The following is a 26,217-nucleotide window of genomic DNA, read 5'->3' as shown; positions in this document are numbered from 1 at the left end:
AAGGCTGAATTAAACTATCATAAATAGCATCTCTCTTAACTATAGTTCTGTTCCCAAAATCAAGTGGATCACCGTTCAGCACAGCCTCTATGCTTTGAGATGGATCTAAGACAAAGTTCACTAATTGTAAGTAATTTACATTCATTTCTAAGATATGAATTGATTTGTTTTCCAGAAGGCTCCAAAGAGGACCAGTTATATGTCTGCTGATCAGCCCTAATGCTTTAGCTCCTGCAACATATTCAGGAACAGAAATGGCATGTGCAACTGCTCTCAAGAGTTTGTTGTGTTTATTTCCCTCAAGAAACTCTTAATTTTCTCATGAAGAAAAAATACTGCTGAAGATGATTCAAATAAAAGATTAAATCTGTTTCCATGAAATGGTTGCAGGTGGTTTGTATGTAAGGAATATTCTGTCTTAAAAATTCAAATGAAAATTTGAGAAATCTCTAAATCTGCCAGATTTTTCATCACCACCCTGGAAAGATCTTTATATGCTGTTCTAATAAGACGTGTTATGCCTGCTTCTTTGAGTTGTAAAAATGGCTTGTCAAATATTGGAGGGCTGTCTTAAAAAAAAACCTTTTCCTGCTACTGCTAAAGAGATGTTACAAGCTTCTGCAAAGTGAACTAGGCTATGTAAACCCCAAGAAAAATTCAGCAATGAGCTAGCTGAGCGTTGGTCCAAGTTGTCATCAACTCTGGTAGCACATCTGCCCTAAATTTCTCCAGGAATTCATTAGATATCAGCTCTGTGCTTGGTCTGTCGCTCATTGTTGCTGTAATTTTCAGCAAAATCTTCTTTGATGCAAGATCAGTCTTTTCAGATCTATCATCTATATCTTGGAGTATAACCTGAAACACTGCAAGTGTATTTCTTCCAGATTTTGTCAATAGTTGGCGCAAACCAAATACATACATTCGGCCCTCAATGTCGGATAAATGATATCCACCAAACTTTGTTCCATATTTAGTGTCTCATCTGTTAATGTTGTCAATTTTTCTCTGTTAGGAAGAAGTATTCGCTTAATTGTTTTTGTGCAATCACAAGTCGTTCAATGTTCATATTTTGAACAGTGGAAGCTGATGGTAGATTGTTGGCTTTAATGTTTACTAGTGCTAGTACTTACTTCAATTACTTAATTGAATATATATATATATATATATATATATATATATATATATATATACTATACTATACTTTGACCCGTGCGTGTACGGGTTGACATTGCATATGATATCGGACATTTACGAAATAGATACATCAACTAACCATATTGTTGACATTTACATAACCAAGCTTTAAGCCTGCAATAATGCTTTTAATTTCATTACAATATGCCTAAATTAGTTAGAATAACCCAACTGCGTCTCGCCACAATTAAAATGCCTCCCATATATACCCGTAATATAGCAAACAATTGCAGATTCACTCCGAACCGATTTTAGAGAAAATTAACAAAGCTGCATTGAAAATAATAGTTAAATTATTCATAACAAACCATTTTGTTGCTGTTAATATCTTTCATCTGAATATTTAATTCAAATTAATGAAAAATTCAACACTTTTTCATCAACTTTTTACTCGCTTCGAATATATATACACCATGTTGACATTCGAAACTCTAGGGATTTTTCATCTTAGAGTTATCTCCCGTATTTCCTTTAATGAAAAGAATATATGAAAAAATTTCAATGAAAATTTACATGTATTTGAATTTATCCATGTAAATGTGATATTGTGGAAACATAAGCTACAGAGCATCCCGTGATTTAACGTTAATGTAATGCGCATGCGCAAGATTGTAAAATAAAAAAAGATTCAGATGATTTGCGGATTTTTAAATGGCATTTTCATTGATTATTAATTAGTAAAGCTTGATTTAAAAAAAATAAAAACAAATTGGTAATCGTCAAGTACCAATGATGTTTAAATTAATGGAACAAAAGACAGTAGTCTTTCGATTTCTCGGTATTGAAGACCAAATATTCGAGTCTATAATTTTAATACAGTAGTGAAGATATACACATAATTTTTTTTTTGGTGTAAGCAAAGTTCATTTTTAAGTAGAAAGTCATCTCATGCCTATATTAGAGCTTTAATATTTTTTATATACATAAGTTTATATATATATATATATATATATATATATATATATATATATATATATATATATATATATATATATATATATATATATATATATATATATATAGCGTGCGTATATATATATATAGCGTGCATATAAATTGATATTATTCACTGCATGTTTATGCATTGAGCACACTATATTTGCATATTAGCACAAAATTAGTAATAAGCAGGCTTCTAATTATACCAGTACTACAGATAAATACATATTTTGTCTAAACGTCTTCTCTTTACGGTACAGTCGCCACACAAAGGACTTAGCTAAAAAAAATATAATTTATTAATTGATATGTAAAATTTTGCATCATGATTGTTTTTAATAATTTATAGTATGAACATTTTTTTTCTATTTCTTTAAAATTAGAATAAAAACAAAACAAAGAAGACAACAAAAGACATTGGCTCTAATTCATAATTTGCTTCAGATGGTAGCTGCGTTGGTTTATTATCTGTGTCACTAAATAGTGACTGCGATCCAAATGGTGATGTGGGCTCAGAATACGATAAAACATCAAACCAGTCCAATGGCACTGCTTATGATACTGCCTCAGGTTCACAATCACTGCCACTGTCACTGATGGTGGTATCACTTTCACTTTCAGTTGTTTTTGGATTTATTCTCCTAAAGTTATCGAGCAAATATATTAAATTGTATGAATTTTAGGAATATATAGGAATATGCAAATGTCAACTCTTAATGATTAAGCGCTCATTCCTCGCTTCATAAAATTTAAGCTATTGTTGCAACCAGCTGGAATTTCTTCTGATATACTAGAGAGTGATTGCGGGAGATAACTCTTCCCAAAAAATGACTTTTGTCACATGCGCTCTCCTGCGCAAGCACGGTTCGACATCAAACGAAAAGAATTTGATGCTTAAATGTTTACACTATCGAAATATAGTATGCCATTTTATTCGAATTATTTTAATGATATAAAATTTTAGCATCTTACTTATAAAAACAAATAAAATCGATGCTTATATTAGAAATAAAACAGTTTCCTTGTGCTCCGGATGTGTTCTTTATAAAGAAGATTCTACTCTTCAATTTGGTTAAATTGTACGTGAAATGTTTCTTCTCTTAAGGACAAAAAACCGAAAAAACCGTGTCCCTCTTGTCACCTCATTTGTAATGGCGATCTCCATATTTTTCTATTTCCGGTGCGAATTGATGAACTGTGATCCTGAATTATCGACCCATATTACAAGTTGATTTTGACGTTTAAATATAAAAGATTAAAGTTTTATTAAATGAATTTTAATCGATTTATCTTCTGTCAGAATCATCTATTACAATAGAATTGTCCTAATAAAAAATAGGTTAACACAGTGGCACATAGGCGGCGCGTGTATCGGATGTTGACTGTTGTTGTTACATGATGATGATGATATATCTAAAACTAGTTGAATTATTTTTATTTTACATTTATTTCAAGAAGTACAGTATATTACCTGGTATCTCATATATTCTTGCTGAAGATGCATCATCGTCATTTACATCACTTCCTCTGTGATTTTTGGTTTCATTCTGAGCGGCATTTAGATATTAGTTTCTTCCTTGGCCATCTCTCTTCAAAACAAAATCTGTTTTCTTCATATTTTCAGATTTTCTCTTCCTCATCTACATGTGTAAAACATTACATCAAGAAAGACTTTGTATTGCAATCCCTGTGGATTGTTTCTGTTTAAGATGCCGCTGCTATACAAAGTTGCTATGTCAGCATTGCTATTAACGTTTTGTGTTGAGTGGTACCCATTACAGTTCTTTTGATGTTTGTCAAAACTGCCTTGAACATTTTGTTGGATAAATGAAAATCTGGGTAATTGATAATGACATAGTTAATTTTTGGGAAAATTCTCTGCAAACCAAACCTGATACTGATCATGGAGGATCTACTGTACAATTCACCATCTTTTCTTCTGAGTTCAGCGTAAAAGTTTATCAGAAATTCAGCAATCTAACCTTTTGTTTATACAGTATGTTGTCCACAATAAATCCTTTTCAGTACAATATGTAATAAACACTCGTTTCCCTGATTCTATGCATTGTTTTGTATTGGAACTATCGCGGTTTTCTATGATTGCTTGTAGTTCCTCACTTGCAGCTTCTTCACCAGACGTGGGAAACTTTTGGCAAACTCCTAGAAATTTGGCAGAAGATTAGTTTTACCACTACCTTTTCTTCTTCCCTGTTTTGTTTACTTTCTGAGCTTGCCAAAGCTTTACCAGAAACAAGGCTTATACAATTTTACACATTCAGCACAACTTTAAGACTGTCAATCATAATGAATTGCTTTTTATAAAGTACAGAGAAAAAATAAATCTAATTAATATAATCGGATTTAAGTTTTATTCTAAGATAGTCTCAATTAAAATTTCTTTTAATATTACGTATTTATGAGATCAATTTTAATCGCATGATGTTAAATGACATAAAAGGCAAAATGACACCCCCCTCCCGAAGACCCCACGTATTACGTGAACACTAACCTGTCTGTTCTTTTGCTATGCTATATTCTTTTTTCCTACGTTCAAATATTAGTCAACTTAGATTTGAATATTTAAACCACTTGATGTTGACTCATAAAGATTGAAGAATTGTCCGTATGCTGTTCATTGTTTGTTTCTACTTTTACTTTTGTTTCAATGTTAAACTACGCGCGCGCTGATTGGTCGATCAATTGCTAGCCGCCAATTTTCACATTCGATGCTGCCATGTTGTCTGCCATCATCAAGATGGTAAAATGAATGAAAATAAGAGAATAAGGTTGTGCACAAGGTAAAAAAAAACATTGTCAATGGAGTGTTTACTTTTGGAAAATCCACAGCTAAACAGAGGACGAATATAAGAATGCATCGAGTCTCAACACCCAAGGCCACTGCACCATCCGCATGATCATGAGCACGTTTTGAAAAAGTAAGTGAAGTAATGAAAATATATTCCTTGAATGGCAGTTTAAACAGTTATTGGAATATAAAACGAAAGACTGTGGTCTTTTATAATGAGTTTAACAGTTTAAGGCCATCCCTATGACAATGCCGGGTGTCGAATCAAGCAAAACGCTCGTTATTGACATCGTTGTGATGCATGGAAAAATAATTTTTTCCAATCTTTTATCAGATATAACAGTATAATATATTATTCATAATGTAAAGGCGTTGTTGCACATGCTAAAACCAATCTTGTATAATGAAATCTTATATTCAGAATACGTAGGGGTGTTAAGGAAGCATATGGAATCTTAGTTACATGTAATTTCATGAAATCACAAATCTTTGTTATTATGTTCATATTCAAGTAGTTATGCAACGAAACGTAGATCAAAATAAAAATTCTAGAGACAATCTTATCACAATTTTGATTGTATTACGTACATTTGCACATTAATGACGTCAAAACTGGAAGTTGAATGTAGTGTAAATTTGATCAGAAAGCTTTTTAAACATAATCAAAACACTCTAATAGAGTATTTTCGTGTGATTTTTTGAGAAAGGGGCAAAAGAATTTTAGGAGAGATGTTAGTTTTATCAATTATTTGCTACATAAGTGGTATGTAAATGTGCTTTTGATTCTTGGCCAGGCTTTCCTCTGCCGTTGTTTATGATATAAAAATCCGACTAGAACAACACCACCCCGTATACAATGTATATTGAACTTCTTTTACATGTATCGATAGCTTGATCATCAATGCTTAAATTGAATAGTGGTACTAGAATCCTGTGTTATGTGTTGTTTTGATGCCACATATCGTTTTCCATGCAAACTGAAAAAAGGCTGGGAAGGTTTTCTGAGAACCGGATGAATAACTATTTAAATAAGGAGAATATAGGATTCTAGCAGCGGTTTTGATAAAATTGAAATGTTTTGCCTTCACTAATATGTTTATTGTTTTGTGGAAACCGCAGGGTAGTGTTGTTCTATATCATTTTATGTTAAGGAATATACTTAAGCTATTTATAGCTGCCACGTAATAATGCACTGATGAGGCAGTGATGTACTTCCCTATTTTATTGCATTGACATCTATTTCAAAGAATAATACCAAGTTTTTGATCCGATTTAAAGCTGTTATTTAATCTCACGATTTTGGATATAACAGTAAATAGGACGCTCCATTGCCCATATGCTTCCTTAACACTCCTACGTACATGTAGAAAGGTTTTAAACAGATTTCATAACACGGTCATGTGACAACAATCGACCAATTAAACGCCTCGAAAAATACTGTGGTTTAATAAACCCCAAAATAGCCACTATCATCAAGTCCTCTAAATTTCTTGTAGAATGTTATTATTTTTTATTCAAATTTAGTAACTCATACACCCCCACAGTAATCCTAAATCCTACAAATGTGTGAATTGTTCAATTAACGCTGCATTGCCTTATCAATTATAAATTGCTGTATCATATGTTAATGTATTATCGCCCTATTCAAGTTCAATCAGTGCATTGATGACTTTCCTAAATGTCTCTTAGCTTAAACTGACCGAGTACCTTCTCCTTAGAGGCTAAAATAGTTTTTAATCCATGCAACACTTATTCCTAAGATTATGACATAGACATAATATGTTTCTCTCTATTTTCTTAATATCTATGATGTCGTCACCTTCTTGAGTGCATATGCAAAACTACACCTGTCGAGGTTTGTCGATTAAAAATATTTGTGGTATCAATATTATATTTTACTGGTCTGTTGTATTAGAATAAATACAAAAAAGTCGTGGTTGGATTTTATATATGGTAAGTATTAAAATAAGTATAAATCAGTTTAAGTTATGACTTTGTTATTATCTAAACTTGAAATATAAAAAGCTTTTGAATCCACAAACATGAAACTTACTTTTAAATGGATTTTTATGCATGACTTTTACTTATGCTTGATATCATTATGTAAAATGTTGATATGTTTTCTTGGGTATACTTATTGGTAACCTTTGTACTGTTCCTCGACACACTATTGCTATCTGTATTTATCTGACCACGCGTCTGTTTTGACGAGTTCATATTAAGATACTGTATTGATTACCGAGAAAATAACATTGTGATAAAGTTCTCGTAATTTTAGATTCAAAGAAATGATTATCATGAACAACAGATATCAAAAGGATATTGATATCATTTGAGAATAGTCATTCTTATTTTAAGCAGCTAACTCAAGTAAGTGTTCTTTATATTATTTGATTAATGGCATATATGTAAACCCTTTGCATCATTTTGCGGCATCGTATAACATCAATGATTACAGCGAGCAAGGATGTATAATAATAATGTGTCAGGGCTATTGTTTAAAAGACATTGTTTTATTTACTTGTGTTCGAAAAACTACCAAAAAATTTGTTTAGATTTTATGCAATTCAATTTTTAAGAAGGGCACCAGAAAGTAGTTACGGCATATCATCCTTTTAGCAAGACATTTCTATTGACCAACCCAAATCTCAGCGTCAATCGTAGAATTATAAGCAAGATACATACAGCAAACTACATTGAAGCGTTTAATAGGAGTTAACTCCAGAAAACTTTCTACGTCATGTATGACTGACATTTGTCTAATCACATCGGCGGAGTTTAGACATTACCGCTCGTGACTTGAATGAGAGAGAGAGAAGAGAGAGAGCGAGAGTTGACTGGTTAATGGAGTAAATTATAACGTTAGCCTAGAGGGGGCAGATGAGCGAACTATATATCAACAATAGTTATAAAGTGACAAATCAATGTCTAGTATATCTTTTTTAATTTATGAAACTTTGAAGTATTTTTAAATTCTTTAACCGGGGAACAACGATTTCTATATATAGATAATGTGATGAGGTAATGTTAAACATCAAAGACTGTACGAATATTTAACAGCTGTTTAAGAAACTGTTTTTATTACAAGTGTTACCGCTAGTATCCTAATCAAAATTTGCCCAATCTTCCTGGAATTAAACATAGGTTGTAAATTTACTTTGTATAAAAACTTTCTTCATGGTTACTCAGTGTGAAATATGCTTTACCTTAGGACGAATTTGTCCGCCATTGTTTTATTTTCCACTAAGCATCCGCCTCCGTTGCCTTTTTTTTTATCACTTCATCTAAATTCATAAGTGATCATTCGTTCGCATTTCAAAATATTTGATGCCCGTATTCTCGGACTCCAAGCTAGGAAATTTAGATGGTTTGTTACGTCATTCCTATACAGGTACATGTTGTCGATGTTGGCCAATGAAATTTTCACAATCGTTCTTTAAAACGCTTTAAATTTACACCAATATAGGATATACATGTAATTTTTTTATTAAGGTCTTAATTAATTTGTTTGCAAGTTAATAACTAATGATAATTTCTTCACCGGCACCACTTATAACTTAACTCCGCCCAGCTACGATCTGATTGGACAAAGGTCAGTCAAAACATTACGTAGAAACTTTTCTGGAGTTAACCCCTATTAAACGCTTCAATGTAGTTTGCTGTAGCTTGGTTCGAGTCATGTTTTTGTTCACATGAGTCATGTTTTTGTTCACATGAGTTTATTACATTCAACTTAAGATTTTTAAACTAACTTGGTATTTTCTATTTAGCTGCCTTTAAAATATAAACGAACTAAAGCATGACCTCAGCTTTGTGTACAAACATACAGTAGCATTGTGCGCGAAGCTTAACTCTCATGTTAGTAAATAGAAATTTGTAAACAATTAAAAAAAGAGAAAAATGCATTAAAAAAGAAGAAAACAATTTGTTTTTCATCACATATATACTTATATATTTCTAACAGCGAGAATGATCTCCATTTAGACTGAATTGCTGAGCATCTTAATAAAACATGTTGCATTAATCAACCATTACCATGGTTACGTAGAGATCGTACCGAATTACATGTACTAACAATGAATAGTATTTTATAATATGTTGTTAGTGCATCAGATTTTGTGCAGGTTCATGTTAACAATCAGCTGTCTGATTTACCGGTCTACGCGTTGAAATTTAAATTCTAAAACAAAGACGATGGTTCCTCTCAAGTTAAAATGAAAAGAAACTAAACATGCAAAACGAAAATCAAAACAAGCTAAAACCATCGTCACAAATGAGAATGTCAACGTATTGAAATATCTAACCTCAATTTACTTCACATAAACGGCACAAGTATATTTTGGATGTTTCAAAAATTCTCTTTGGACGTCAAGTGTTCCACAACAAGCAAATTCATCTTTGTTCAAATTGGCTGCTTCTAACATAGACTGGTCCTCTAAACTGGTATATGAAATATCGAGCCCGAACTTACACTGATTGACTCCCATTACCTCTTTCTTATTATTATTTTCGTAAATTACTCAAATTTGAAACAGAATTAGCCCTTAATTATTGCAATTTATATTTTCCTTCCCATAAGGATTATTTTTGCTAAATTACGTTGAATTTGACTTAGTAGTTCTTGAGAAGAAGATTTTTAAAAATGCACCCATCTTTTCTACAGTTTCGAGGTTTTCTCCGCTTTGAAAAAAGATCGGTCTTTCGTTTCTGCAATTTATATTTGCCTTCCCATAAGGATGCTTTGTTCTGAATTTGGTTGAAATTGGCCAATCGGTTTTAGAGAAGAAGTTCAAAATGTAAAAAGTTAACAGACGGACGGACGGACAGACGGACGACGAACAACATTTGTGTGAGAGAGAAAGAGAGGATGTTCAATTTTAGTACCTCTACTCTAATTTAATACCACTCATTACAATAGTTACTTAGATCAACCCTCCATGCATATTTAAAAGTTTTGTCTTCGATCAAGGGCAGACAATTTAAAATTCAAGGTATGTGCAAGGTATTCAGGATAAGAAAACATCGAATTGTTTTATTGCAACTTAGTTGATTTTAGACATTTTATTTCTATTAAGAATTGACAACACTGTATAACAAATGACCTGAAGTAAAATTGAGCGAGGGATAAACATAATATTAGTGACCGAAAAAAGACCCAAAATACGGTCGTATATTTCATTCATCCTTTCATTAGTATAAAAGATTGCATATATGCTCATATATGTTAAAAACTACATTACAAAATACAACTTTTTTAAAAAGATAATATTTTTTACAGAAAGAGAAAAAACGAAGATGGAGGACAGCGACAGGGATCAAATCATCACCGATGAGAATAGACAAGGTACCTGTTGTTACATTTTAAAACACAAAAATCCCGAATAACTTAGATTACTAATCTCTGTACCATTTTTATAACGAACTGGATTATTGGTAGCTTTAACATTACTTGAAAACTTTCGACACACATGTTTAGCAGTTTTTGACATATCAAAGATACGATATTCAAAATTAGTGGTTCTAGATTATAGGATATTGTCTAGATGATGTATATCTAGTGCCAACAGTTTTAATCAATGAACTATGACATAAACTTTACCTAGTAGGTAATACCATGTAATATTTTGTCCAAATTTTGAATTTTGTTTGTATTCTTCTAAGATGAAATGATTACACTATGCCACGGATGTACCATAAGAAAATGGCGAAGTAAACGCAAATTAAGTACTAATATACAATATAAGAAAAATCTAAAGATAGAATTAAATCTCTATACCTTATCCACTTAAGCAATTTAGAATTGATTTATAACACTGGAAGAACGAATTGTTGCATGTTATAGTTATAAGATAAGGTACTGTACACGTGAACTTTTTTGTGTCAAACAAAGTGCATTTTACAACCAAATCTATGCTCGAGCTCTCTATAGAGGTTGATTTTTATTTAAAAGTCTTGACTATCTAGACAATAGAAAAGGACGCAATACAATGTGTACTAGTAATAGAAAAAAGTTTGATTCCTTACACATAGCTGTGAAATCAACAGGTCATTGGGATAAGAAAACATATCTTCAGCCCAGTGTTAATTGGACTTACCATCTTTATGGAGCTCTAATACTTACCCTCAAAATATTGCTTTACATCAATACTCTTTCCTTTTATGAGTTTATTTTGCTTTATTATCTGTATTTGCAACAGCTTGTCCATGTATTAGCTTTGGGTTAATACACGGATAAGACACATTTTCAGTTCTTGTTCCTCTAAATGATGCAAAAGTAAGTACAAAAATCACATCAGTCAATTGAAATTTTTATTTTTAGATACGAATACCAATGTTGGTTGGTGCCAATGCATTTATAAACGGATAAGACCAGGTAAAATAAATAAATTTTGATTTTATTCATTCATTTTGCACGGTATTTACTTTACAATGCGATATACTTTTATAGCACCGTTCTATATTGTTAATCTAATTAGAAACAAAGTAAATGACACACAAGATAACATCAAAACAATTGCCAATAAAATTTGACGATTTCCTTCTCAGATTATTCTACCGTTGCTGCTGTTTTAAGAGGCCACTTGTGGGACAGTGACAAACTGGCCGCTTAAGACAGGTGGCCTCTTATTCCAGGTTTCAAATTATAAATGAAGAAAAAGCACGAGAGTATATTTATTTTAGCTCTGTTGCACAGATCTATTTCTAACAACTGTAATGGTGGAGTTATATGTATATTCCATTTTTTTTTTCAGGTGTACCGCATTTGGTTGTGTTAGGCGTCGTTGTTCTAGCCATAGTCGTATCAATAATGGCGGTCAACTGGGCGAACTTGATATATCCTGAATGTGAATCCGAAAAAATGGTCCTCGCAGTTTTATTAACATTTCAATCTATAGGTGTAATTTGCGTTTTATTTCTTATATATTTCCGTAAAAAAGCCAGTGATATGAATCTGACAACAAAAGATACATTTTTGAAAATTAAATTGATTTCAGTGTATATTTTTGGGGTAGGCTACCTCTTTCATTGTGGATACTATATGTGGAAACACAACGTTACACAAGAATGCTCGGATAAAGAAAATAATGACACGATCAAAGGCTTAGGAATAGCCTATAACGCAATAAGTATTATTTATACACTTTTTCTCTTTGCATATTTCGCCGCCTTTTATGTCCGAAAACGTGAAAATAATGTTAAAGAAAATGCTGCTTCGTTAGGAATAATCATAGCTAATTCATGTATTTGGTTGGATACACTCTTTTCGGAGTCGGATTTTCTGTTTAAGAAGCATTTAGATAGCAACAGTTCTACATCAATATTTAACAAAACTGACTCCTCAAATAGAGCGATAGAAGCTATCGAGAAGACAGATCCATTTTTATCCCCCGCGATGATAGAATTTTCATTAATGGCTATCGACCTGCTTTTCACAAAAACGGATGACTCTTTGGAAGGTTCCATACCGAATGATTCAAGAGATGTTGAAAATGGTGTCACATTAGATCATACGGACGATAGAAATATTTCCACACACAATGAAGGAAACGAATGGAAAGATTTCTTCAAGGCAGTACTTCAGATTTTGCTCGGTATAGTTTCTTTTGCTTTGTTTGCTTTCACCTTTACAGTTGTCTTAACAACTGAGTCCCAACACCAAGTGGTAACAAATATCAACGATTTTAATGTTTACGTTGTAATGCAACTAATCTTGAAAATTATCATTCTTGTTCTGGTTACAATAAGTCTTTTATCGCTATGGCCATTTTTGACTTTCCATTTTAATGTTTCTGCATTTGTATTAATTGTCACGTGTTTTGGTAATATCGTCTATCATATGCTGTACTGTTTTGCTCTTCATTTTGAGAGTAACCAAAAAGATGAAGAACACGGCATCAAGAAAGGTTTCATAACCGTATCATGGGCTGATAACATTATTAGTATAATTATAGCTGGATTTCAAACTCTTTTTATATTAGGATTCCATTCACCAAAGAATTATAAAAATATGATATCGAAAGACTGGGAAAATTGTGTATACTATGTCTGCTCTTTGTTAGGGGTGCTTAATTTGGGACTATGGATCAGTGATAGCATTGGAGAGGAGCGGCTTCCTATATTTAGCTTCTCAATCTACAAAGCATATGAAGTAGAAGTTTGGTCTGTTATCAACAAAATTATTTTACCTCTTACAATATTTTTCCGATTTCATTCCGGTCTAGATTTGTTAGAGTTTTACTGGAGGCACAGACGGAGCGAAAATAAAACTAATACATTGATAACAAATTAGTCATCAAAATTAGCCCTAAATACAATATGTAAATCCAATTTTAAGATGGAATTTTTAAAAATGTATAAGCAAACGATAATGCAAAAACGAAATAAACAATACTTTCAGAATGCATAAAATTATATATTCTATTAAAGAAAACAAAAAAGACTCTACAGATATGCATCTACAGAATTTGTATGAATTGGCATCAATATTAAGAAATTATTTAAAGCATGATTTATATTTAACCCAAGTGACAGTGTTCCCCTTTTTTTAATCTTAATTTGTTTTAAAACTAATTTACTCCAATATAACTAAAAACTAGAGCCGAGATCGTTGCAAGCAACGAGGAGGTCTTCCGTTACAACTACAATCCAATAAAGGAATGTCAATCAGTCTTAATAAAACCATCACCCTTTTCCTACTTGTCAGGGACTAAGAGATATTGATAGGAGGCCACTTTCAGACTAGCTTAACTTGTGACCAATAAGGGCTTTAAAAAATTAATTTGAACTCTTGAAAATTAATTTACGCCTATTATCTATGTTTTAATGTAACCCCCAGACTGCAGAGTATTGAAGAGTTAGACCACTCATAAAACAGATAAAGGCATGTCTGTGATAAGTTGGGGGTATATTTAGAGAAGAAAAGTATTGACTGCGACTTTAAAACACTATTCCGTACAGGGAGCTATTCCCTATAAGCAAAATGAAAGCAGGTATGCATTTCTTCATGTAAAGCTTTTAACTCTCATATTACGCAATACCAAAACAATACAATAATACAATAAGATTGATAGGATAATGAAGAACAATTTTTCCAGCGACATCATTTTCGTAGCATGTATCGTTTTTTAGTTATGCAGCAAAGACATTCCAGACGCCTAGATCCCTTATTTAAGGAGCCAGCCCCTTTCTTGGTCTAAAATAAAAGCCCTTTAATTTATGATCAATTTCTTTTTTCTAGATGCATTTATGAAATATTTCAAACTAAAAAGATACAACAACGAAATGAGTAAAAATTAGCAATTTTTAAAAACAGATTTCGATTATAAAATTCAAGTGGTACAATTGGAAAAAATGAAATACAAAAATTTGAGGACAACATTAAAAGTGTCAATTTTAAAGACTTTTCACTTTGGATTATTTGCTACGGACCATTACGGAGCCTTTGTCCGGAACGAATGTCCCTAAACTATTAAAAAAAGGGGGAATATCTCAAACCCGGAAGTTACGATTTGTCATCGTTTTGTGACTTAAAAGCTAGATTTAATTTACAATTCACCCTGAAACTTTGAATGAAATCGGATGACAAACAAAAAAAATATAAGGTTTAAAAACGTCTAGAAGAGGAATAGAGAAATAATAAGGAAGAATTGCCATCAGAATCAGTCCAAGGTCTTCCGTTGGAAACGGAAGACCTTAAAAATGTTGTTGTACTTGTTGTACTGCAATATCTTAATATTAGATTATTATATATACATACTCTACATCTGTTGTTTTATTTTCATTCGTGTCGTGTGTTTTCTACACGAATTATAACCCAGAACAATATATAAAATTCACGCGATTGAAATGCCCATTATAATTTTAAAGTCAAATTAAACAATAACCCATGCACGATTGTTTTAACCTGTGAAGTAATTGAGGAAAAAATCTAAACTTTGACCCTAAATTTTAATGAAAAATTCAGACAATTAAACAATTTAAACGATTTTCGTTATGTAAAATAATTACCGATAATTATTTTCAGAAATACAACAATCATAGATCAGTAGTGCATGTTTAATGTAATTTTAGTATTAAGAAAATTAGTTAAGAAGGACTATGTGCGGTTTTATGCTTTTTTTGCCCCCAAAATTAAAGTTTTATAAAGAGCTTTGAAAATAAGGTGGAAGATAGTTTGAATTATATTTAATATAAGGGTGCAAAAATTATCACCACAGTGACGTCATTATTTAGAAATGACGTCATGAAAAATGCCTAATTTTGATATATTGATGTTTTATAGCGAAATATGGGTGTTTTCCGATGGTTGTTCGACTGGGAAACATCGAGCGCAGGCTTGCTCAAGTATCATTTTTTAGTATAAGGTGTATAATTATCAGAAGAAAAACAAATGTTAAAATCGTACTTGAGCAGACCTGCGCTCTATACTTCCGAATGCAAAATATAAAGCAAAATTGAAAATATTTTCAAATTGTTTACAAATTTGCAGGAATTAGGTCATTTAGTTGACGTCATAGATAAATAGCAATTAAATGAGCAATGATGACTAAAATCATGATTTTAGTTATAGGCATGTACTGTACAATGATTTATGAAGATTTGATTTTTATTGGACACTATTTAAAAGTTGGTTAAAATTGGGGCGGATATTTGACCAAACCGCACATAGTCATTTATCACATTCGCTACAAACGTAATTACGTATCAATGTTCAAACACATATAGAGTGTAATTAAGAGTTTGATTATGTTTCAATTTTGTTATCCTTGTTAAAATCGTTTAATTATGAATAAAATTCAATCAGAATTCTGGATGTTAATCAAATGTTTATCATATATATTTAAACGCTTTTTTGTGTAAATGTTATAAAGTGTAATATATGTATGCTATTAGAAAAATAAAATCAAATGATTAATTTACGAAGTCTTATTAGATTTTTTTTCAACTTTCTAGCTGATTCGTATGTTAAAGAATTTGTTGTTCTTTAACCAAAAAAAAAAAGGCAGCAGAAGAACTTAAATGGAAGCCTTAGTGGTGACAAAGCTTCTACTGTGAAGATAATGTCTGATGTTACCATGATTGTCATACTTGTCCTTTTAAAATGTTTTTCTTTTTCTTGGACAAAACATGCGAGGAACCTGTTCAATGCATTTGGGAAAGATGATTTTATTTCTACAATTTCTTGTGACACATGGTACTGTGGTTTCATCAATATTCGTTCAATTTCATTTAGGTTAACACGCGAAATAAAATGTTCATTTTAGTGCAATTTCTACTCACATTTTGTATTGATAAGATCATTGGCCACGAATTTAGGTATCCTTGAAACTATGATTTTCATCTTATCCACGAAAAGTGATGCCCACAAATGTTAATGAAACCACACTACCAGATAATTCTTAAATATCATAGGCAATTTTTCAGTAGATAAATGTAAATTGGCGAAATGACAAAACTATTACACTTTCTACTGTCTACGTGCCACAGCTTTTTCTCCATGAATGGCGCCGGTTTCAAAGCTAAGCACACCATGTTTGTGCAAAGCTTCCCTGAAATTTTTTAAAGAGATTATATTTGATGATAGAATGAATGCAATAAGCTCACTTTAAGCAACATCATGCAATTCCTATCACGAAAACTCATACAATATTTACTTATTGCTCGTCCCTGTGTCGTCACTTTGTCTTAGATACAAATTGAGTTATAACTAAATTGTTAATGTGTCTTCATTCCCTGACATATCCTAGAGCTTGTGGATCACGGAGTTAGGTTCATTAGATATGATTTGCACGTCTGGTACACGTCGTATTTAGTGGGCTTATTTCAATTAAAATGAAAATATTTTTGTTTATAATTTTGAGTTATGATGTTTCCGGTTATATCAATCATTGCAAATGATAAAAGCCACAAAAATACAGAGAAACACAAGATGTTTTCTGCTTATGGTGACGGAGTTTGGGTACTCGGAGATATACATTGAGCTACCTTTTTAATATGAATAAATCGCCCAACTGATCGAAAATCTGCTCACACCCTGTTTCGGCGATTTAGTTCATTTAGTAAATATTCCAGCTATATGAAGTATATATCTTTGTTTGAAGCCAAGCTGATGATTCAATCATTTGGTAATGATGATAATCCAACACGAATTAGTCCTTACATTGTACCGTAATAGACAATAAGTAACAACTTGTTTTGATGACCCTCCCACTTTCCACCGTTCAAATATGGCTAATCTATTTTTAAATCTGGATTACACACGTGCATGATGAACAGTCATTTTCTTTAAAACTCTTGCACATTGTTGCCTTTTTCAACCCATATAATATTTTCATCAGTTGTGAATGTAAATGTTGACACAATTCACACAAGCGTCGGTTGATCTTTTTTTAATGAAAAATTTTGATATTGCTTGCCCCCATTGTCTGCACTGTTTCGGAGAAGGCAATTTTCAAACCTGAGATATGCCTGCGTCATGACGACAGACAATTATGTTCTAACATAAATATTTTAAAGCCTAGACTTTGACCAAAACCAATAATTTTGAAACTAATAATCTTTTCCGACTTAAAAGTATTTGATTGCATTACGTAAATTTACACATTGATGACGTCTTGGATAATTGTGAGTTTATTAATAATTGATTTACGGTTAAATGGAAAATGACTCATATTCTCATTGTGACTTAGTACAATATAATAATCGAGCAGTTGACGTTTGTTATTAATTTCGATAGTTTTCACTGCATCCAATTATTCACCAATAAACTGTTATTACTATACTTTTAAGCATAATAACTCTTATTTCAATATCATAATACATGCCTATTTGTGTTGAATAAAGAAAATACACGAGATTTTTGCGTCGTTTGTAATCTTTGACCTGAGTAAAAATGAGAAGCACAATTATGCACACAATCAGGCTTTAGTTATACGAAACATCCTGATGGTAAATGCTAAACTAAACTCAGAGAGTTAAGAATATTAACTTCTTATTTAACAAGTATTATTTCTTTAAGATATTTAAATCTACTATCAGGATTATTGTATATTTGCCTGTTGCAGGCGCCGTTTTTCTAGCAGAGTTTTAATAATGGCGGGCAACCCTTATACCGTATAGCTTGTTATTTTGCAGGGATATAGTTTTGGCCTATTTTTGGGAATTTTTGAAAATTCACCAAAATTAAAATCACGAAATTAAAGTGCTGGTACACTTATGTAGATTTTGTTGACAACCATTTAGTTTTTGAGCTAATTCTTTCACAATTTTTTTTTTTAACAAATCTATGAGCATAATAAATAGGACAATTGTTTCATTCAAACAGTGTTACAGACACAAATGTACAATAAATTTGTACTCATGATCAATAAAAAAACTGAATTTTAAATGTAAAAAAAATGAAAGCTTTACATTACTGATTGTTTAAACACCATACCACTTTTCCCAGTTCAGGCGGGCAAATTAGCCCCAGTGACAGGGGTGTTAGCTTGTATTGGTTTAGAAGACGTGATCAATTATCAACTGAGGTGCTGATAATTATCTGAGCTGATTAATGGAAATGTTGTTTTCACTAACAATAAAATCAAAATTGATTGTTCTTTAGGTATGGGTTTTTTTTCTTGCATATATTGAAGACTATTACGTTATTTTTGTTGACAATACTGAATTGTTTGAACGAAGTTCGGACATAAACTATTACCACCTTGTAATGGTGACTTTGAGTATTTGCTTAAGTACAATAACGTTTCGGCTACTTTAGATAAACTGACGGTAGATTTTAATGACGGGAAATGGATTCACCAAAATTATCCACCAAAATTAATGGTAAAAAACCTTATTGGCCCAAATCCACCAAATGTGTCTCGCCAAATAGGGCTACGTGGTATCTAATTAGTGTATGCGATTGAATAATAGCATATAATAAAATAATAACATGGATGAACATTCAATAGAATATTCATAGAATATTCCCCACGGACATTTTTGTAATTTATGTTTTTCATGAAAACTAATTCTTGGAACCCACAATTACGAGAAATTTACCTGTATCACAATCTAATTTTCTCAAAAATCAATACCGTATCTGTAAAGTAATTTGCATGTTCATGTATTAGAAATCTTAACTATGTTTAGCCCGATTGATAAAAAGTCATTATTTAAAAATCATTAAACTGGATATAGTAATTAAAAGCTGGACACGGCTCGTAATATGGCAATATTTCTTTCATTGAGTCTATCTCTGCGCATTGTCCAAGCTAAGAGTAAAATAACTTCAAATGTACTGGTCAATGGCATTATTTACGAGCGGAAAATGCACATCAACGAAGAATAAAAGTGCAAAAAGAATATGTACAATGCCTTAATATTTGTAATCACTTAAAACTAAGCAGCGGACTCAGATTAATAGATTTAAAAATCTTCAAATATATGAAAAGAGGTCATGACGTGGATGTTCTCTTTACAACCATTTGTAAAGAATAAGGTTGCATATCTAAGTCGTAGCTTTATTTTAAAATTAGACACCCTATTCATAAATGGCTGCCTGAACCATCAGTCGCCACGATATATATATTTGTTGCCTCATTAGAAGTAAATTGAAGTTTTCATTGATGTGAATTCAATTACATTTTTGGGTCCCAGTATAGAATTTACTTGACTTTATACCAGTATATGTGAACCAAAATTATGTTTCTCGCTGTTTCATTTACATTTCACTCTATAGAATCAATTAGTGGGGGATAACTTAAGTATTTACGAAAAAAGAAACGATATGAATATGACAACAAAATTTAGATTTTTGAACATCAAATTGATTTCAATGTATATTTTTGGATCTATTCTACCTGATTCATTTGGGTATTCTATGTTTGAAAACAATATCTAAAAAATGTCCAAATAAAACTGAAAGCAGAAGATATGATTTACGTTTTCATTTTTTCTGTATATTTTGCTGCCTTCGTTTAAATTCATGGGATTATTCACGTACATAATAAATCCAATTATAAAAGTAACGTCCCACAACGTAATTACCCTGAATGCTTTACTTTGCTTACAAAAGCAAATCTGTATGTTTGATTTGGTTTGTACTAATTTTAAAACGTTCAATTCTCTGTAAAAAAAAAAAAAAAAAAAAAGCATATATTTAAAGATTGTTGTACTACATCTATACGATTATATTAAAATAATAGAATTCGAATTTTTGGGCTTTAGTACCGAGAAATCGGAAGAGTACTGGTTTTTGTTTTATATATTTTAAAAAGTATTGGTACTTGAAGATTACCAATTTGTTTTTGTTTTTTCTCAATCAAGCTTCACTAATTAATAGTACGAAAATCTCTTTTAAAAATCCGGAAATCATCTGGATTTTTTTGGATTTTACAATCTTGCACATGCGCATTACATTCACGCTAAATCACGGGAGACTCTTAATTAGTTTATGTTTCCTCAATATCAAATTTGCATGGATAAACTCAGAAACGATAATACAAATACGTGTCAATTTTCATCATTGGAAATTTGCGATAAATACTGATCATCAAAGAAAATACAGGAGGTAACTTTCACTCAGTGCTTTTAACATATTGTGTAAATTCAAAGCGAGTATAATACTTTGGTGAAAAAGTGTTGAATTCTTCAATAAAAGAATTGATTTTTTAGATGAAAGGTATTTACAGCCTCAAAATGGTTTGTTACATTGCACATTTTAACTGTGTTAAGGGTCTGTTCAGAGACTATTTTAGATTTAGATTATTTTAACTAAGCAGGATGTATTCAAATGAATAGCATTATTGTAAGCTTAAAGCTTGGTTCTGTAAATGTCAATAATACAGTGTGTCGATGTATCTATTTCGTAAATGTCCGATATCATATGCAATGTCAACCCGTGCACGCACGGGTCAAAGTCTAGTATGATTGAATTTGACTTGTTATCGATGAGTGCAAATAACATTCAGATTACATATCTCAGGTGCTATATCATACGTTTTTGATTAACATCTAATCGTGATGACCTATTCACAGAAATGTGTTATCAAGAAAAGCCAATTTTTAATAAGGGTTGAAATTGATTGTACACTCAAATCTAGTTTAGCAGGTAGGATTGCTGTAGCTTGCTTTTCATTTTTAAGATTAATTTTTTTTAAATTGGACAGCTTTATATATATGTTCAAATATATATAAAGTTTCAATTTACTTTAGTAATGTATAGTATCATTATCAGACTCGGATAGAGAACAAGGCAACAAAAATGGAAGACCAGGAAACTAACATCACCCGACCAAAAGAGGAAGGTAATGCTATTTTAAACTCTCTCTCTCTCTCTCTCTCTCTCTCTCTCTCTCTCTCTCGTGGGAAAATCATCTTACCATTCCATTCCACAGGGACGGTGCGCTGCAAAACTTCAAAGCTATTTTTTTCTATAACTAAAATGCCTCAGATGCTTTATTTTAGTTTAGAAAACAGTATTTTTGTCTTTTTGTCTAGTGAACTGGTCTGTTACTCCAAAAAAATTAGTAATGTTTCATATGGAACACAGTACCAATTAAATCCTTATAATGATACTAAGGTCAATACGGGGAATACAAAGTTTCATAACTGTTACATTTAGCATGCTTTTAGCCATTTTTTCTGAAAGAAACACTGGATGTGCATGTGTAGGCGACCAAAAACTAAACAGCCAAGGATATTGTGAAATCTTTGCATTTTTGTCGATGGTTTGTGTTTGAATTACGGTCGACTTGCTCAACATTTTTAATTACCCACTGTTATTGGTTAATTTTTTTGTTAATACTTATCAGTAAATGCAGTATATGTTGATCTTTGCCACTTAATTTATAGTAAATAGAAACACGCTTTTGGGATTTTAGCACACCAATCTTTTCTTTGTGAATACAAAATTCTATCCTACCTTTTATATTAAGTAAAGGAATGTTTGATTTTAAACGAAATTAATAATTCTTTCATGCTTTTTTTCATTTCAGTTCTGAAGTTCATCGGAGCAATATTAGGTATATATAGATCACCGAATTGCGCATTTTATGTTTTATATGTTTGTACAGATGAGTACTTTTATGCCAAAATCAGTTTTAAAATAAAATGAATCTATAAAGAATTCGAAATAATAAACAGTTTAAGAATACAATGCTTCAATGCTGCTTTTTGACGCAAGTTTCTAAGGAAAATTTAGAAATAATATTATTTGTTTATTTACAGCTATTGTTTTTCCGCTTACGAGTGTCTACCTTTGTAATAAGGGGTATGATGATGTGGCAAAGAAGGAGATGTGTGTTGAAATTATTTTGATTATCTGTCACCTGTCTGCGACTGTTCTGATAGCACTCCTTAAATATTTCCATAAAAATGTTAACGACTGTTATAATCAACAAGGGATAACATTTTTAAAACTCAAATTAATTTCGATGTATACTTTTGGAGCGTGTTACTTTCTTCATTGTGTGTTATACATTTGGAAGCACGTTGTTCAAAGTAATGGACAAAAGGCAATTGGTGTAGCGAGCTATCTTATAACTTCTTTGAATATATGTATTCTCTTTATTTACTTTGATGTCTCTATCGAACGAAAATACCTGTACAAATTTCGCAACACCTGTTTATCACTTGGAGCAATTCTTTTTATGAATATTGGAAGTGTGTCCAACGCACTTTCGTCTGGATTTCTGTTTGTGACTCATATGGATAACAATACTGCAAATAATTATATTGTAAGTAGTAATACTTCAATTTCATCAGACGTCACCAGGCTGATGAAAGCTTTAGAGATAACAGAACCATTATTGTCATCTGCCATTGTGGGATATTCATTATTGACAATGGATTTGCTGTGTCCAAATGCTTGTGATCATGATGCCCTTCCAAATTCAGACAACCAAATGCAAACAAGTGGTTCATGTGTAACTGATCATAATTATTTAAATAACCAAAATATTGAAATATGTGGAATATTGTTTCAACTAGCCGTTTTTCTTGCATCTGTTTGGCTGTTTGCTATAACATTTACAGGTCTTTTAACGGGTTATTCAGTCGCAGATTTGAAAGTATACGTTACTTCTCATATTATCATGAAGTCATTTATTTTCATAATTTTTATAATCATAATTGGTGTAGGAACAAAATATAAATTCTGTGAGGAATCTATACCAATTTCCTCAAATTCTAGCATAAGATATCATTTCAATATTTGGATATTTATATTGATACTTGCCTTTATAGGTAACCTTTGTTATCATGTAAAATGTCTGACTCGTACAGCTCATCTACAAGATACCAAAGTAAAAGATTATGTTATCTTTGATAACATTATTAGCATAATTATAGGTATCTCCCAAACACTTTTCATATTAAGAACCTATTTTGGTAAGAAGTTTGAAAATTCTATTGATTTGTCAAAGAGAAGAGAGTCCGTTAAATGGCTCTATAATGATGGCTTGTACTTTGCATGCTCTCTTTTAGCCATAATAAATATGGGTCTATGGATCAGCGATAGCATTGGGAATGACAGGCTTATTTACAAACCAGACGGCAATCTCTTCTATAAAATCGGTCTATTGCTAACAACTTTTTTTCGTTTTCAAATCGGTTTGGAGTTTTTAAAATTGTATTGGTGCAATGGAACATTAAAAAGTAATTCGATAGAGCTACATCAATGATGAAAACGAAATGAATCTTCGAAATGAATCATACAGTATATATATATATATATATATATATATATATATATATATATATATATATATATATATATATATATAAATATATATATATATATATATATATATATATATATATATATATATATATATATATATATATATATATATATATATTATAATGTTGAACACAACTGTATAAATGTTCATTTGTTTGTGGTATCTTCTTTAAGGTGGCTCTGTACACCACTTTTTGATGACGCAGTACGCAAAAAAGTAAATCTGGAAGCATGCAATTCCGGTACTGGCTGATTTGAAATGAGGCGAATTGTATGGGGACCGCTCTTATAAGAAAATTGTTAAATGAATAGTCTTAAATTTCATTTGTTAATTGGAAAATCATTACTTACAAGTAATGTGACACCTTCACGTTGTGGCGAATTATTTATCGAAATGAACAATAAAATCAAGTATAAATTTTATATAGTTTCTTTTCGATTGTAGACATCTTACTGCGTAGCGCAGTGGGTTAGTGGTTTCACTACAAACCTGTAGGTCATGAGATCGACTCCCATTGAGGACGATATAATTTTTAATTTTCCAAAATTTTCTAAAACGTATTTTTTGGTTGAATACTGTGAAAGAAAATTCTAAACTGGTGAAAGTATTTTAATTATAATATACTTTAATCCACATTAATATTGACAGATGTTCATAACCATCATAAGGGGATGGGAGGGTGGCTTTTAATTTCTCTCATAATACATAAATTATACTACAGACCACAATAGCAAATACTCTTATCAATTGAATCTTTTTATGTTACTTTAATCCCTCTAATTGTTTTACAATAACTTTTTGATATCGTAAAATTGCTTTTCATCAAATTTTTCCTCTACGAAAAATATCTAGCACAACTCATTTTTATTTAATTATGATCAATTTGGATTTTGAAGTGAGCAAACGAAGTCATGAATTGTATGTATTTTGTCTGTATGCGACTATTTCATCTCAAGTAAAACGGCAAAATGTCAGGGGCAATGTCAGAATGGTGTATATTACAATAAAGGACTTTATATATGATCAAATTACTTGAAACCCCTCCCCCCAATTTAACCAATTCTTATGTAGTATCGAATCAAAATCAAATCTTTATCCAACATTATACAGAGGTTGGCTAACATATCAGACTCAACATTGTCACCATTGTCCATGACCTGTCCATCCATGACGTCACTTAAGTAAATTTTGTTTGCAACTGTAAATGTCGTAATTTTTCCTTGGTATTTTGCCATTGTAAGTATAGAGCGCAGATATATTATATTATATCATGATATATCATTAAAGGTTGCAAATCCATCCTCTAATGCAATTGAAAATGTGTGCAAATGTATATCATTAGTGGTCAAGGAAGTACTTATTTCACATTTTTCCCCATATCATTAGAGGTTACGATTTTTGACCGCTAATGATATACATCTGAAATTATATCATTAGCGGACGGTTAGGTACTTCGTTAATGATAAAGTTATATCATTAGTAGTCAACATCCTGACCACTAATGCAACATTATATCATTAGTGGACAGTGTATCATAAGAGGTTGCTCCAACGCACTCTGAAAAAATTACGCACTTTGGTTTTTTTTTCAAAGTGCTTTAAATTTGGGACAAAGTCAACGCAATATATTCAACATTTTTTTTTAATTATTAAGACACTTAACGCACATTGAAAAAATGTATAAGTCACAAAATATGAAAATTGTTTTAAACTGATTTCGTATTTAGTCAGATTAAGTGTTTATATTTATTGTCAACATTGTTTAATAAAGACATGTGTTTTTCAGGAAAGACTTAGCTCAGATTACATATACCCTCAAAGAGGCTGCAGACAAGGAGATCCTATATCACCCTATCTCTTTCTCCTTTGTGCAGAAATCTTGGAATAATAATTCGAAATATAATAAAGACATAAAAGGTTTTTAAAGTGGTTATGTAGAATTTAAGCTGTCCAAATATGCAGGCGATACATCACTTATTTCTGATGGTTCTCCCCTAACATTTGATGGCGTTCTAAGAGAATTAGACTTCTTTGAAAATATATCTGGTCTTAAAATTAATTTTCAAAAAACAAAAATGGTATGGATAGGTAGCCAAAAATTTTGTAGAGATGTTTTTCACCATACCCGATGAAAGCCAGACACAAAACACAACATTTGACCTTCTTGGCATCAAAGTTTCAATTAATCTTGAAGAAATGTCCGAGCTAAACTATAATACTCCTAAATTATCAGAAATCAATTATAAAATAATGAATCAATGGAAACATAGAAAGCTAACACCAATAGGGAGACTTAAAATAATAAAATCATTAATTATACCAAAATTAAATCACTTTATATTAATTCCACCCAATCCAGATACAAAATTGATAAAAAAAAAAAGCAAATGATTTATACCACTTTCTATGGGGATGCAACATGCATGAAATAAAGTTAGACACTATAATTCAAGATAATAAATATGGAGGGCTAAAAATGATTGATTACCCAGCATTTATCATTGCCCTAAAATCCAGCTGGATGAAAAGATTAATTAATTCTAATGCAAAATGG

The 26,217-nt window shown here is 31.4% G+C and overlaps 2 protein-coding genes across 2 annotated transcripts; both read left to right on the top strand.

Annotated features, from left to right (window-relative positions):
- Positions 1 to 7,178: 7,178 nt before the first annotated feature.
- LOC128162398 (uncharacterized) lies at positions 7,179 to 15,852 on the top strand. The gene is made up of 4 exons (XM_052825590.1): positions 7,179 to 7,309; positions 10,218 to 10,283; positions 11,259 to 11,312; positions 11,692 to 15,852. Exons 2-4 carry the CDS (start codon positions 10,235 to 10,237, stop codon positions 13,227 to 13,229), a joined length of 1,641 nt encoding a protein of 546 aa, XP_052681550.1. The 5' UTR covers positions 7,179 to 7,309; positions 10,218 to 10,234; the 3' UTR covers positions 13,230 to 15,852.
- A 5,129-nt stretch (positions 15,853 to 20,981) lies between these two features.
- Positions 20,982 to 23,604, top strand: LOC128162153 (uncharacterized). Its single transcript, XM_052825343.1, has 4 exons — positions 20,982 to 21,032; positions 21,159 to 21,228; positions 21,919 to 21,945; positions 22,151 to 23,604. The coding sequence occupies exons 2-4, from the start codon at positions 21,186 to 21,188 to the stop codon at positions 23,602 to 23,604; spliced, it is 1,524 nt and encodes a 507-aa protein (XP_052681303.1). The 5' UTR covers positions 20,982 to 21,032; positions 21,159 to 21,185.
- Positions 23,605 to 26,217: the final 2,613 nt, after the last annotated feature.

The sequence above is a fragment of the Crassostrea angulata genome, chromosome 9 (genome assembly GCF_025612915.1).
Source record: "Crassostrea angulata isolate pt1a10 chromosome 9, ASM2561291v2, whole genome shotgun sequence".
In the NCBI taxonomy this organism is placed as follows: domain Eukaryota; kingdom Metazoa; phylum Mollusca; class Bivalvia; order Ostreida; family Ostreidae; genus Magallana; species Magallana angulata.
Note: the sequence above shows the minus strand (reverse complement) of the source record. Positions and strands in the feature narration are given on the sequence as shown.